Source organism: Podarcis raffonei, chromosome 2, assembly GCF_027172205.1.
Source record: "Podarcis raffonei isolate rPodRaf1 chromosome 2, rPodRaf1.pri, whole genome shotgun sequence".
Taxonomy (NCBI): Eukaryota; Metazoa; Chordata; class Lepidosauria; order Squamata; family Lacertidae; genus Podarcis; species Podarcis raffonei.
In genome coordinates this window covers 104,752,333-104,768,381 of record NC_070603.1, presented here as the reverse complement: position 1 = coordinate 104,768,381, position 16,049 = coordinate 104,752,333, and the positions used below count along the sequence as shown (strand labels likewise).

The following is a 16,049-nucleotide window of genomic DNA, read 5'->3' as shown; positions in this document are numbered from 1 at the left end:
AGACACAGTCTCAAAATACAATCCCAGGTACAGAACAAGCCAGCAGGGCACCCCTCAGTATTCAATCTTCAGGGTTGATGATGTCTCTGGAGTACAATCAAGACAGCCCTGAAGGAGGCTAATCAGGGCTAGAGCAATAAATGAGACAGAAATCTTAGTGGCACTAAGGAACAAGCCCCAGATAAAAGCAACTTATAAACATGTAGCAAAATTTTAGAAGTTTGTTTCAAGTCTTTTACTTTGGGTCAGAAATAGCCAATTGATGTTTTGCATCCCCTAAAGAGAAAAGATTCAAGCTTTTTTGATCCCCAGCTTTACAACCCGCCTCCCAGGTCAGTTCAAGAGCTTCATCACTAACTAATGCTATCTGGTAAAGCTGAAATTCTGCACTGAACATGTGCACATGTAGACTGACCTAGCATTCATGAAGGAACACAGAAGCCACCTTTCATATTCACTGTGATGCAGGATGCAGCAGCATCACACCTGTTGCACTGAATATAGCACAGTGGCAACCTGCACTTATCTTACAAAAACCCATGCTTCTTCCACACTTTTTAAGTGCTGGAAGCCAATCATTGGACTGACTAGGGCAGGGAACAGAAGTCCTGCCCTTCGGAATTGCCTGTGTCAATCTTTTGTGACATCTTGATTATACTGGTTGGTATAGCAAGCAAGTAAGCAGATAAAACAGTTGTATGAAGGACAACTTAACCTGCTCCATTCAAAGTCACTGGGCAAAGAAACTTCTCTATCCCATGCAACTCATGGGATTGCACACCACAGTTATTCTTTTGTGCCGCAGGAGAGTTAAATGCAGAAGTCAACGCTTCCCATACCTAGTCTGCGTGTCTTACCCTAAGAAACAGAACATTCATAAGAGATTGCCTCCTTTTCTGCATTGCACTTGGATCCATAACACCAAAATTGAGAATATGTTTTTAAGAGCAGCCATATGCCAAATGTCAATCAAAGGACAGTATTAGTAGTAGTGACCAACAACTGTCAGAATACCCCCCCCCCATTAGTTCACATTGGGCAGTTTGTTGATATGGATATGTTAATGTGGTTTCAGTCCTGCAGTTGTGTACAAATATGCCTTCTGTGCAAGGATATGGTGTTTGTAAAGAGCAGGATTAGCACCATGGATGTTAACTGGGGTTATAAATATACATAAATCTGGAAATGGAAGGCAATAATACTTTAACATTGTGAAGCTCACCTCTATAGCAGTAATGTGTTTACTATGTGTAATTTGAAGCCATTTGGTATGTTTCTTTTGTGGAAGTCAAATGGAGCATAGCTAATATTGTCAGGTCTTCCTGTACAGATTTTCCTACAGAGTTATTTAAGAAATGGTGTGTGTTCTTCATTTCTTAAATAACTATAGAGAAAACTCTCTCCAGGAGCACCTGACAATATTAGGCACGTTCCATTTGACTTCCACAAAAGAGGTATACTGAATGGCATCAAATTACGTAAGACAAACACTCTGTCACAACCAGAGGACAAACACACTAAAACACTGTATACTGAAACAAGAAATATCAATATTCATTTTTAGTATGTACTAATGGAAATGTGCTGTGTAGGAAATTGTCTTTGCTAAGCACTAATAAAATAAATATTTAGATGAAAACAAAGTATTTGGATGAAAACTAAAAAGTAAAGGGAAAGCTTTAATCAGTGTCTTAATCATTCATTAATTTCAGTGCAAAATGTCATTCCTTAATAGGCTTGCCACCTCTGAGGAACATTGATGACATTGTTCTAACTAATCTGTGTGCATTATTTGATGCAGGGACAACATTTAAGATTACCAATGAAGAAATTACTTGTTTTGCTTGTGAGAGAGAATTTTTCCTCAAAATCCCTTCAAAAATACCGTATGTACTATACTAAGAAACTGGCATATGCTAGATTTTTTTCTTACTTAAAAGCCACTGCTTTTTGGGAAAGCAGAGTGAATGGAGGATTATCTCTTTCCTCTGCTGTAGAATCAGAATGCACACCCAACATGACTAGGAGAATTGGGGGAGGCGATCGGGGGGGCATGCGGGGGACTGGAGGATGCTCTCAGTTCTGATTGCAACAAGGGAAGGATAGCTGAAGAGAGATGTCTCCCTGCCCCATAATGCATCCCCAGCAAGAGTCGCCCTCCCCTTATGTCTGCAATTTAATTTGTAACACTTAGACATTTAGTTACATGCTATGTATCCAGAAAATTTCTAGTTTGATCTTGGTATCTACCAGATACATGTATTCATATGACTACAGAGCTGCTCTGTTTCAAAATCTAGAGTCAGACATCACAAGGAAGGTTATATCTAACTTCTCAACAAACAAAAACCATCCAATCATATAAAAGTCCAATTGCTAGATCCCCATCAAATAATTTGTTCTTCGAGTGGAATCTTACAACTAAAGTTCACATTTTGACTGAATTTAATTTGCTCCAGATTAAGGAATACAGTGGTACCTTGGGTTAAGTACTTAATTCATTCTGGAGGTCCATTCTTAACCTGAAACTGTTCTTAACCTGAAGCACCACTTTAGCTAATGGGGCCTCCTGCTGCCGTTGCACCGCTGGAGCCTGATTTCTGTTCTTATCCTGAAGCAAAGTTCTTAACCTGAAGCACTATTTCTGGGTTAGCGGAGTGTGTAACCTGAAGCGTATGTAACCTGAAGCGTATGTAATCCGAGGTACCACTGTACTTAAGTCTTGAAACACTGGTGTTAATCTGACACAGTCACCACAAAAATGAAGATGCAGGAAAATAATTCATTGTAAGGATGTGGGAAAACTCAGTACAGCGTGAGACTTAATCTCACGGTCATGGGTTCAAGCCCCACGTTGGGGAAAAGGTTCCTGCACTGCAGGGGGTTGGACTAGATGACCCTCCTGGTCCCGTCCAACTCTACAATTGACCTATGATCTTGAATTAACCACTGCCTCAGTGGTATGACTGTCTGGTACATATTAATTTTTAAGGCCATGCATGAAAAAAGGAGAAAACTAAAATGAGGTTATTAGTATAATACTCATGCCTTCCAAAAAGCTGTAGAAAAAGGACTTTTGCAAATAAGTAAGTATTTTGCAAATAGTCTCTGTCTTGTTCTCTCAGTTCAATGTATTTGGTAGTTACTTGTAAAGGACGTATGCCTACAATTACCTATTTAAATAAAAATGCTATGACTGTTTTCATCCTTGGCAGGATCTTGCTTTAATATGAAAACCAATGCCTTCAAATTAGCTGTAGTTTGCAAGAAGATATTGCACATGATTAGCGGCCTGAAGGATGGAAGTTGCATTTTGTAGTGCAGTGCAGATGGGAAGCCATATCCTCACCCAAAACATGCAATTAGATAGCAATACATATCAGACAGACATCTGCTTGTTAAGGAAAATTCATGGTCACACCTGAAACTTCTGGCAAATTTAATTTTCAGAATTTATACATTCCGCCCACAATTGGGTGAACAAAGTGATTACCAACCTACAGATGGAAGGCATATTTTCCAGGATGTTTTAATTCTCATATCTAAGACTTATTCTTAGCACTAGCTTGGAGCAAGCAGCACTGGTGCTATAGACCACATATCACATAGATTCATTGAAATGGGATTGTTATTGCACTTCTAATGACTCCTGGTGTTGCATGAAGGGCAGTGGTGACAGCAAATGGTATCAAGAGCCCCTGGCAAAAAATTGTGCTCTGCTCACTCACTCCAAGTTCTGCCTATGTTTGGACAGGGCTTGGAACCCTCAAATAACAGTCTGAATGTGGTAAGTAGGATCTATGGTAGAGTTCACTAGCACACCTGTTTGACCTTCATGTTACAGAAATTCCTAATATTTTTCCAATTTGAAGTTCTTTCTGCACATGCACATGTACCCACTTATACAATTAATTTAAATCACTGCTTTGGACTGAGCCAGAAAGTCAACTTATTGTCTTCTGCAGACATAAGTACTGTTATCCAGGACCATGATGATCAACTTTAACAGTTCTTACAGATACTTAGAAGTATTGCAATGCAAAGGAAAAGGGAACTATAAATTGGAAGGAAATATACCTACAATTTTGCGCTTGATCATAAAAAGAGGAATTTTTGCATGTAGGGGGGTTACGGACAACTCCTTGTGGATTGTTGATAAATACAACCTTCTTTTAATATTTCCTAAATCAGTTATCCTGTAAAAGAGAAAAGGTGAGAGGGGGGAGGAAAAGAGATCTCCATCAATACAATAACCACTATCTCTGGGCAAGCACAGAAAACCATCATTCATATGCAGAACCTTTAAATCAAGGACAGCAAATAGGGAGTTTAAGTATTACCCCTTTTACAAGATAAGTAATGAGATTTCTCTCTCAAATTCAAAGTTAGTGGCTACAAGCCTGAATATATAAAATCACTTTACATGCTAATTTTATTTCAATGCTCTTCACTCTTCACTAGATTTCCACAGCACTTCAACCTATGAAAGAATTCAATTTGTATGAACTGAGAAGCCACTAGCCTTTGATAATCATGCTTTTTCAGTCCCTTAAGCTTGTGTTATCTTGGGACATGCTGTCACCCCACTAAATAGGAAATCATTATAGGCTCTCTTTTTCTAAAAACCCACCTGCCATTTCATATGCGCTCTTTGTATGCTTAAAGATAGACACAAAACATTGTATGTCGGTTTTACTTCCCAAGCACATATCTCCAAACCTGAATTAACAACACACAAGTTTATTGCTAACTAGTCAGGCTGCTCCTCCAGTGACAGCCAGAACACTGGATTTGAACATCATTAATAGATTTAGACTGCAATCACGATCAGCTTGGTTCAGATTGATAAAGAGGCTCCTATGTACGTTCTGCTTCCTTGTGGTTTCCATGAATGTTCAAGCTGGCTTAATTTCATCCTAGAATTTACCCCAATAGAAAATGGCTCACTACAAATGTTTTTAGATTGGAAATCGAAGCAACCATACTTTTAATTCCTACCACCTGCTTTCTTCTCCTTAAAGAGAAAATGTTTTTACCAACAACTTCACACTTGTTCTCAAAACAATGATGTTTTCTTCAATTTTTCTAACAGTAACTTAGGTACAAAAGCTACCTTTTGGAACTTAAGAAAATAAACAATTTTTAAATTCAGTACTTGAGGTATTGCAAGAATTACAGGCCACAATACATCTAGAAACCACAAAGCTACACTTTCATGCATATTAAAATCAGATGTTAGCAACATAGAGCTACAAATGGTTACAACTCTTCTCACAAGCACCGACATCTGCATTGCTCAGCTTTGGCAAAGCAAGAAAACTCCAACTATGACTAAAAGGCTAAAGATAATACGGGAAGTTTCCTTAATGATCAAAACAATCTACTAGAGAAAAGTATGAAGTAATTAGAAAAATAATCAATTTATTGAGAAATGGGTTCTATTTATCAGCTATTTGAATGAAAAAAAATTATTGACAACATCACTCAATATAACCTATTCCATCCTATGTAACCTTATCTTTTCTCTAAATCAACATTTATAAAGCTGCACTTGTAATATCTAGTATATCAATGAAAAAGCAAAGGAAAAAATGTGATGAAACTCAGCCATCTTTGTACAGAATAAAGAAGGTTGATTCGAAGCTTAAAAAAAAAATGCAGTCAACCTAGGTAAACCTTTAACAGATTTAACAACTCACCAGGCCCTATAAACAAGTTAACATATGGAGCAATCCATTCTCTCCTGTGATGGGAATAGGAAGCCATCACAAATAAGAACTCTATGTTGGCACTGAAACCCTCATATGTTTACATATTTTATTTTATTTTTAAAAAACCAGGCTGAATAACTGCATAATGCAAAAAAAACCAAGATTCCAGTTTCACTACAGGTATGGAAGCAACTGTCCAAGCGGTTTATTAACGTAATGGTAGCTGATCTTTCTAATACACTTTCAGAAGTAGGCTTATACATTGCTTAAATTAATCTTGGTCTACTGAGGGATCATTCAGTCTGAAAAGTGGGATGCAAATTAAGTAAAATCTTTAAAAATATATACAATTTTCTTTAGAATTAGTAAACTCAATCCCACCACCACTAAGTATGAAAGCCAGGAGTGCTACTTCAGTGTTCAGAGACAGCAAACCTCTGTCAGATGGTGGGAATTAAATACAAGGGATGAGTATTATCACAATGACCAACTTTCTTATAGTTTCTAGCTGGCCATTGCCAGAAACCAATGTAGTTGGCTAGATTGTTCATTAATCCATCCGGTTAAACGAGACTTCTAAATTTGGAATATGCCACAAGAGACTACCAAATCAAGTTAGTCACATTGTTTCCCCTAAAGAATGATGTGTTTTAATTATACCACCCAAATAGCAGTGGAGGTTTCACAACACAGACATTCAATATTTGGGGTCCTTTAAATACACCAACTCTTCTATATATGTTTCCTTTTTCTTCCCATTATAAGTCATGCTGGGGATTGGCACTTCTTAGATGCTCAGCTGACAAGCAATATATGAAGAAAGAAGAGAGAGAGAGTGAAAACTAATCTCTACAACTTAATACATCATCAACAACAAAAGCAACAACATACAACCCAAGTATTATAGCCCTGGCAAGATAAAACCACAATCCTAGCTGGTCAGCGTGGTTTTGTTTAAGAAGCACACTTCATTGAGGTTTGAGGAACCCTCCTCAAAAGGAACAAATTTTAAAACCTGCAGAATACTTAAGACTGTCATCTGCAAATATATGAACCCAAGAGCTATGATTGGTGTTTGCCAGGAAATTCAACCTTTAATTCTGCTGTGAAAAAAGCAGGAGCTCCTATGCAAAACTTTTGAAAAACAAAAACAAAACTACACAGCTCTCATCATATCAGAAAGCATTTGAAAAGCTCTACAGGAGTTAATGTGTTTTTATTATGTTTATGCTTGAGTCTTGCTATCTGAGGGGTCAGACATGGGACAGGAAAATAATGATACCACAGTGAGAAAGAATGAGGTAGTCAACAGGAAAAATCAACCTCATTTATAATAATATCCCTCTGATCAGCAGGTGCATAACTCTTCCAGCTATGGTCATTAGCTGCATTCATTTCACACTTAACGTCTACATTTGCAAAACATTTTAAAGCAAAATTACTTTTCAGTTCAATTTTCAATTCAATTTTCAATTCTATCTCATAGCTTCAACTCTGATTGACTATTTTCCTCTTGATAGCAAATGCAGCAAAAACAAGAGTTAAAATGGTAGCAACTACCCAGGAGTGCAGATATACTCACTGACTCAGATTACCTATTCATTTTGCTGTTGTATATATGACAATTTATGGCAGTTTGTTAATGTTCACTTCAAAGCTTAAAATGAACTCTGAATAAAACAAGCAGCAGCATGGATTATTAGTTCATTGGGCTTCCTGCTTCTTACAAACTGTTTCTCTTTATTATAAACTATTCAGTGTGTACATGGCCTTATAGCGAAAGATGATCACCTTTCATGAACATTGCTGAACGCTTATGGAAGAAATCTAAAACCTGTTGAAACACTTAAAAAAAAAATCTGGCAAACAGAGCCAGCGGATAAAAGTCAACAAAGACAGAAAAAGAAATGACTGCATACAAACAGAGATGCTGGAAGTTGAACCACAGACCATTTTATTTATTTCATTTAGAAGAATTTAAAAATTGCTCATTCAAAGATTCTCCAAGAGCTGTACATAAAACAATTATCAATATACAAATCAAACCAGAAAATTTAAAAATAGGTATGAGGTCAAGGCTCATGGGGGAATACCAAGGGTATTCAGTCAGTGTTCAGGGCACCAGGGCAGAGCTCCCAGGGCCCTCCTATGGTAGTTAATGAGCTGCTGTCTCTGCCTCCAAATGAAGTCTTGTATATGTTGTCAGTACTACAGGGACGCGGGTGGCACTGTGGTCTAAACCACTGAGCCTAGGGCTTGCCAATCAGAAGGTCGGCAGTTCGAATCCCCATGACGGGGTGAGCTCCTGTTGCTCAGTCCCAGCTCCTGCCAACCTAGCAGTTCAAAAGCACCCCAAAAAGTGCAAGTAGATAAATAGGTACCGCTCCAGTGGGAAGGTAAACGGTGTTTCCATGCGCTGCTCTGGTTTCGCCAGAAGCAGCTTAGTCATGCTGACCACATGACCCAGAAAAATTGTCTGCGGACAAACATCGGCTCCCTCGGCCAGTAAAGCGAGATGAGCACCGCAACCCCAGAATTGTCTGCGACTGGACTTAACTGTCAGGGGTCCTTTACCTTTACCTTGTAATACAGTGCAATAAATCTCACCTGCTCAGAGGAGCTGGCTGGCTTTCAAACCCTCACTTTATTCTACAGTCTTTGACTCCTATGGGGCTGGGGAGACAGGTACCCCGGAAGACCCCTCCTCTGACAAAGGTATCATGGAAGAAAGGCTGTGTCTCCCCAGTCAGAAGCAAGCTGAAATGGTCCCAACAGTTTTCCACTAAAAGATATAGTTGTAGAATCACCATCCCCATAGTAAACAGAGTATACAGTACATGGTCTCTGGGTCATAACAAAGACCTGCTTACACCACTGAATTTTCCTTTCTCTGTGAATTCCTCAAACTGTATTCCTCAAAATGTAATTCTCACTGAATCCTCAAACTCTTTTTAATCTCTATACTTGCTAGTACGTGAAAGAAATGCTTCACTGGTTTACCATCTTCATCTTGTTTGCCCACATAACATCCCTTTGAAACTTCTGTTTTACAACACAGAAATGGCAAACTACTGTGAAAAATTCCATCACACAGTACAACTAGTATACCTGCAGTTAAGTGTGTTGTTACAGAATGTTAAGGCTGAAATACAAGTAGTGGCTTTAATATTCATACAGAACTACACATGCTCAAGGGCTGCCCTGTTCAATTTCATGAGTCAGGGCGTGTTTCATGCACTAAAGCAGGGAATTCATATACATTTGTAAAGCACTTACAGAGACAAACAAACATATCCCCAAACTCTTGCACACACAGTCATGTACATCTGGTGGAAGCATCAAGGGATTTTGGAAAACACCAATGCTGTTTAAGATGCAGTAGACATAAGACACTTGGGATGGAGGGGCACAGAGTACTGAGTCTTATAAAACTTTGATTTCAAAACTTTAATTTAGGTCATTCCAATGTCTATTTCTTTGGGTTTAAACTATTTACTAAATTCAGTTTTATGGAATGATGATTTGTTTAGTCAAGCTTTGGAAATCTGTGCCAGCTGATTTAGGAACATGTAATTCTGCAAAATAGCTTTTAATTTGTTCAGTAGAGACAAGGTCCTATAATGAGTATAAATGTGCACAATGTTCAGCTAATGAATGTCTTCCAGAACCAGCTTATTTATAACTAAGAACGTGGCTATTTATGCTTCTAATTAATTCTGCTGGCTTCTCTTCTTTAGTTTATTGGCAGCTATCCATTTCATTTTGTTCTTTCTATAAGGTTACTTTGCTGCAGAAGGACGACCTGTCTCTACAAGACTGTAAGACTGAGACTGGCACAAAGTTTAGTAGGCACTCATATTCTCCTACTCTAGTTTAAAACGGAAGCTACTCCACTGCTTTTGCGAAGTTCAAGAAGATATATTAAAAGTATTCTTTAGATCACCTTGACAAGTGTTGATTTAGAAATAATGGGAGGAATTCAACATCACACTAAGGCAAACGTTCCGTCAGCACACGCATTTCAGCTTGCCAGATGGAACGGTCCCTCCTTTTCCTCCCATGCTGAAGGTTCTCTTGACACACTCCCTGTGCCCTCACCCCACCAATTTCAGGGCATGTGGCAGATGTACAGAGAAAAGCCTTGTTGCACAAGTGGCATTCTTTATGCAGCGGCTCCCACTGATGGGATTTGTTAGTTCAATCCCATTCAAAGGGTTGTATCCAATTCAGAGTAGACCACTGAAATTAACAGGCATGGCTACTTTAGGTTCATTTCATTTCAAAGGGTCTACTCTGAACAAAGTTTAGTTGGTATGTGTGTGTGTGTGTGTGTGTGTGTGTGAATGAGAGACACATCACATCACTGTTGCTAAGAATATATTCAGTAAGTTTCATATTATGTCTGGCATTACTTTTATAAATAACTTTGTATTATAAAGGGTACTGTAGAAATAATACATAGTACTCCCTTATTCCTTCAACATGGTTTTAAAATGCTGTCCTTTGAAAATTAAAAAAACAAAGCCTCTATTAAAAGACATTTGCAAAGAACATGCTATAACTATAAATTGGTTTGCAAAGATAACTTAACCTGTCACACGTAAAATAGAGAAGAGCCTAAATTACTCATATGGCTTTCTGTTTATTTTCACAAGTCTCAAAAAGTACACCCCTCCCCTTTTGGCTACTTTTAACCAATTATGAACATATTTCTTTTTATATATATATATAAAATATTTATTGAGGTTTTACAAAAACATAGGTTTACAAAATAAAAAAGGTCTTATCAAGAAAAAAAATACAAAAAAGAAAACATAGAAAAATACATACAAAAGAAAAAAGAGGAATAAAAATACAAAATACAAATACAAAAGACAAATAACTAAAAAAGAATTAAAAACAAGTCAGTTCTTTGTAACTTTAAACTCATTAACTTATTTCCTTGGCCTCCTCACACCTCCCCTTTTTGTATTCCCATTTAAATAATCAAATCAGCAAATCCTTACCCTCTTTCATTTATCTTAACTCTGTATCTTAACATATTATAATCTATATTTTCATCCATTATCAATTCATTTTTGCATATTCTTATTAACTTTATGGCTAATGCCACTTATTTTCAATCCAAACATCATTTTAACATTCATTAATTTCACAATATTTCTGAAGATAGTCTTTAAATTTCTTCCAGTCTTCCTCCACCAACTCTTCTCCCAGGTCTCGGATTCTGCCAGTCATTTCCGCCAATTCCATATAGTCCATCACCTTCATCTGCCACTCTTCCAGGGTGGGTAAATCTTGTGTCTTCCAATACTTTGCAATGAGTATTCTTGCTGCTGTTGTAGCATACATAAAGAAAGTTCTATCCTTCTTTGGCACCAATTGGCCGACTATGCCCAGGAGAAAGGCCTCTGGTTTCTTCAGGAAGGTATATTTAAATACCTTTTTCATTTCATTATAGATCATCTCCCAGAAAGCCTTAATCTTTGGGCACGTCCACCAAAGGTGAAAGAATGTACCTTCATTTTCTTTACATTTCCAACATTTATTATCGGGCAAATGATAGATTTTTGCGAGCTTGACTGGTGTCATGTACCACCTGTATATCATTTTCATAATATTCTCTCTTAAGGCATTACATGCCGTAAATTTCATACCGGTGGTCCACAACTGTTCCCAGTCAGCAAACATAATGTTATGTCCAACATCTTGTGCCCATTTAATCATAGCAGATTTAACCGTTTCATCCTGCGTATTCCATTTTAACAACAAGTTATACATTCTTGAAAGTATCTTAGTTTTGGGATCTAACAGTTCAGTTTCCAATTTTGATTTTTCCACCTGGAAACCAATTTTTTTGTCCAAATTATAGGCCTCTCTTATTTGATAGTAATGAAGCCAGTCTCGCATTTTATCTTTTAATTTCTCAAAACTCTGCAATTTCAATTTGTCTCCTTCTTGTTCCAATATTTCGGCCATTTGGCCTCCATATTGAGCTTTTTCTGAGCCTTTGCTTCCATTGGTGACAACCACCTTGGGGTTTTATTTTCCAGCAAGTCTTTGTATCTTATCCAGACATTAAACAATGCTTTCCTGACAATATGGTTTTTAAATGCTTTATGTGCTTTAACCTTGTCGTACCACAAATATGCATGCCACCCAAAAACATTGTTAAAACCTTCTAGGTCCAAAATGTCTGTGTTCTCAAGAAGCAGCCAGTCTTTCAACCAGCAGAATGCTGCTGATTCATAGTATAGTTTAAGGTCTGGCAGGGCAAATCCGCCTCTTTCCTTTGCATCAGTTAATATTTTAAATTTTATTCTGGGCTTCTTGCCCTGCCAGACAAATCTAGAAATATCTCTCTGCCACTTCTTGAAACAGTCCATCTTGTCCAAAATTTGCAAAGATTGAAACAGAAATAACATTTTTGGCAATACATTCATCTTTATAGCTGCAATTCGACCCAACAAGGAAAGCTTCAAATTTGACCATATTTCTAAGTCTGTAATTTTGTGATTCAACATTGTCTTATTTTCTTGAGAGATTTTTTGTAATCCATTTGTTCTTAGAAATTGGTCTAAATCAGTCTCTTTCTGTGGCCCTTGTGTATATAGTTGTTTGAAATATCTCTGGAAGCACTTTCTAATCTCCAATGGATTCTGCATGTTCTTTCCTTCCACATCCAAATTTGTAATGGTGTTTAATTTTTGTCTTTTTTTCATCTGCCAAGCTAGCAGTTTCCCACATTTGTTAGCCGATTCAAATGTCTTTTGTCTCATCTGCTTGATTTTCCATTCTACTTCCTGATTTATCATTTTCATGTATTGTACTTGATATAACTTTATTTCTCTCAGAATCTCTTGCGACTTTGGTTTCGCTCTTAATTTCTTCTCTCCTTCTTTTATTTTTTCCAAAATTTTGTCTTTTTTCTCATTTTGAATTCTCTTCTTTATTGCATTCTATTGAATCAGAAACCCTCTCATGACCGCTTTGCTTGCGTCCCAGATTGTTCTTTTTTCAACCGTGGTATTCAAATTTATCTCAAAATAATCTCTCAAGATTTTTTGGGCCTTCTTGGTAACCTCTTGATCTCTAAATAAGGTGTCATTCATCCTCCATCTGAAGGAACCGATTGGTGTTAGTTTCATCTCCATCTTCACCGCATTGTGGTCGGAGCAAGTTTTGGGTCAAATTTCCACTTTTCGAGTCTTAGGTGCCAGTCCTCTAGTTATCCATATTTGGTCAATTCTTGTCCATGTCATGTTGGCTTCAGAAAAGAATGTTCCATCTCTTCCAAGGGGGTTCTTAGTTCTCCAAATATCAATCAAGTCCATATTGTCAGTCAATTCAAAAAAGGTTTTTGGTAGTCTGCCATCTTTAGTTACAACCTGTCTCTGCGACTTATCCATATTTGTAGATACCACTCCATTCATATCTCCCATCATAATAATGTTGTAGTCCATGTAGTCAAACAATGTCTCATGCAATTTCCTGAAGAATTCAGATTTCCCCTCATTTGGTGCATAAACTCCTACAATCAGAAATTTTTCTCCTTGTGATTGAATCTCAATTGCGACAAATCTTCCTTGTTCATCTTTAAAAACAAATTTCGGTGATAGGCTCTCTTTGGCATAAATAACAACTCCTCTCTTTTTAACCTTGTCCGATGAAATAAACTCTTGACCCAGTCTTTTATTAATCAGTACTTTCCTGTGAAGCCTTATCACATGAGTTTCCTGTAAACAAATTAAGTCCAATTGTTCCTTTTTCAGTAAATGAAAGACTTTCTTCCTCTTCTCCGGGGAGTTAAATCCATGAATGTTCCAACTTAATAATTGCAGAGACATGGTGTGGTTATTCTATTTTTCTCCAACTGCTCCCAAAAGTTCTTCTTGTTCTGACGGTGGTATCACTTTTTTTGGTTTGTCCAGTCCCAAAGGTGGTGGTGCTATGTCTAATACTCTGGTCTTAAGGCTCTTAGCTCTTCTAGTGCTTCTTTTTGTAGGTCTTCTTCGTGGTCTCTCAAAAATTTTCCCTTGTCTTCCACTGACCTTATTTTGAACTTTTTCCCTTTAAAGGTAAAAGATAGACCCTGGGGGAATTCCCACCTAAAAACAATACTGTTTCTTCTCAGTAAGGCCACCAGATCTCCGTAGTTGGTTCTCAGATCCAAAAGGTGTTTCGGTATATCCTTAAAGATCTCCACTCTCGAGTCGTTGATCTCCAAAGTCTTCTGGAAGTACGCACTCAGTATTTTATCTCTCTCTTCTTTCGTTCGGAGGGTAACCAAACAGTCTCTCACCCTGTTTTTTTCTCCCTCCTCTTCCAAGTCTAAACGCACTTACTATCTTAAAGTCTTTCTCCAGCTCCAAATTCCAAAATTTTCCAAATTCCTGCGTAAGATAGTCACTTAAGTTATCTTTTTCAAGTTCCGGTACTGCCCTGATCCTCAGATTAGTCTGTTTCTCCCTCAGTTCAATCATAGACAGAAGTGACTGATGATCCCCAATCTGTTTACGCATAGGTTTTATTTCTTCCTCTACAGCCACTGCTTTTTCTTTTGCTTCCTCAGCTATTTTTCGATTGGACGCAGATTCTTCCAGCAATTTTTCAATAGATTCTGTATTAGAATTCACCTTCTGTCCCAGATTATTAGTGCTGGCAGTATTCCTGTCTATTTTAGTTGATTGTTCCGTAACTTGTTTGCTTAGGCCTTCCAATTTTTCATAAATTTTATTTAACACAGAAGTAAAGTCCCCTTCTGAAGCCATTCCTTTTAACTCAGCTTGTGCAAAATCTTCCCCCTGTGTCACAGGAGGGCCAGGAACAGATGCTCTACGTTGCTGGGAAACTGTACTGGGCTGCTGCACTCTGGCCTTGCCCGATCTTGTTGTCCTGTCAGTCATCACACTTTTGTCTATGAGTCAAGGTCGGTCCCACAGTCAAGTCTTACCGTGGAAAATCCCCAAAGTCCGTAGTGGAAAAATCCCCCACCTGGGTGTACAACTTCAATGTTCCTCTAGGGGGACACTGTAGCAGCCGTTAAGGTTACAATAAAAAAGTCTTTTCCAACTTTCCTAAGTCCCCTCAATAAAAACATGCAACAGTTTCAAGTCCAGAGAAGACCTTCAACAAGTATCTCCTTTGCAGAGTTAACCATTAAAAAGTTACAATGTCCGTAAATAGTGCGACTCTCAATGCAACAGTTCTAATAAACCTGGCAGTCCGTTCCCAAGAGTTTAAATAATTGTCTCTGTTTTTCCCAGAAGAAATGAAGTCACTTTTCCCTCTCCCCCCCCTCCACTAACCTGGGGGGGGGGGAATTCTTTCACTTTGACGTTCGGCTTTAAAGCTTTAAAAGCACCACTCTCCAGGTCTTAGCATGGAAACGTCTTTGCTTTGATCTGTTACAGAAACAGAAGGCGGACTTCCTGTTTACGCCTTCCCGCTTCAGTGTCAGATTAAACCCTTTTTTTCTTCCTTTAGTCCCAATTTCTTAAACTTCACCTACTCACGGGTAGTAGTTTAGCAGCCGAATTGTCACAGGAAAAAGGTCAGCACTCTCCGGCAACAGCTGTGCGGCTTCACCCCCCGGAAGGAGCAATTGCGGGGTTCCTTCGCTAATTCGGGGGGCGCCAATGGTGCCCGCCGAGTCCCACGCTCACAGACTTCTCCTGCCTATGATTTCCGAAAGGGTCTCCGCTTCGCCGTAGCGGACAGACCCACTTTCCGCAGGGCTTCTCCCTCCAGCTTAGAAGGAGACCGCCATTGCTGTTGGCGCCGCCTCCGGAAGCCATGAACATATTTCTTTTCAGTGCTGTTCAATTGCCTTTTGTTGCAAGCGCTGTCGATTCTTCTTGATGCCCCCCTCTGCTGCCCAGTCCTATTTGTCCTCATGCCATTTAATTTTGTCACAATGTTCTGACTTAGGGGCATCCATGAAGGTCACTTGGGTCACCGCAGTTTGTTACATTAAAAGGTAGTTGTGAACATTAAAGGCAAATAAGAAAATGGTGCAACCTCCAAAGCAGATCTTCAGGGGGGTGCTGCTGAAGGGGGTAAATCAATAGATTTCCAGGGTATAAGCGGGTGGACATCACTGGATGTTGCCCAAGGTCAGCAGGATAATTTTTAACATAAAAGACATCCCTCATTTTAATTTTCTTTATCAAATTTGTATAATCATTTTCTAGAAAGAGTAGGCGGTAGCAGTTATACGGCAGCACCAACATTTATTGGTACAAAGCAAAAGAGTTTTTTGTGAACATCATTGTTCAAAAACCATACGCAGACAAATGGAAGCAGAAGACAGAAGGAAGAAACTGTGCCATGGAGTGG

General features: G+C 38.4%; 1 protein-coding gene across 7 annotated transcripts in view; it reads right to left on the bottom strand.

The window, feature by feature from the left end:
- CFAP20DC (CFAP20 domain containing) overlaps window positions 1-16,049 on the bottom strand; it is a 143,419-nt gene that overhangs the window by 87,947 nt on the left and 39,423 nt on the right. For all 7 annotated transcript variants that reach the window (XM_053378369.1, XM_053378368.1, XM_053378364.1 and 4 more), the window contains one exon: window positions 4,082-4,196. In XM_053378369.1, coding sequence (XP_053234344.1) covers window positions 4,082-4,196 — 115 coding nt within the window. The remainder of the gene's footprint in view (window positions 1-4,081; window positions 4,197-16,049) is intronic.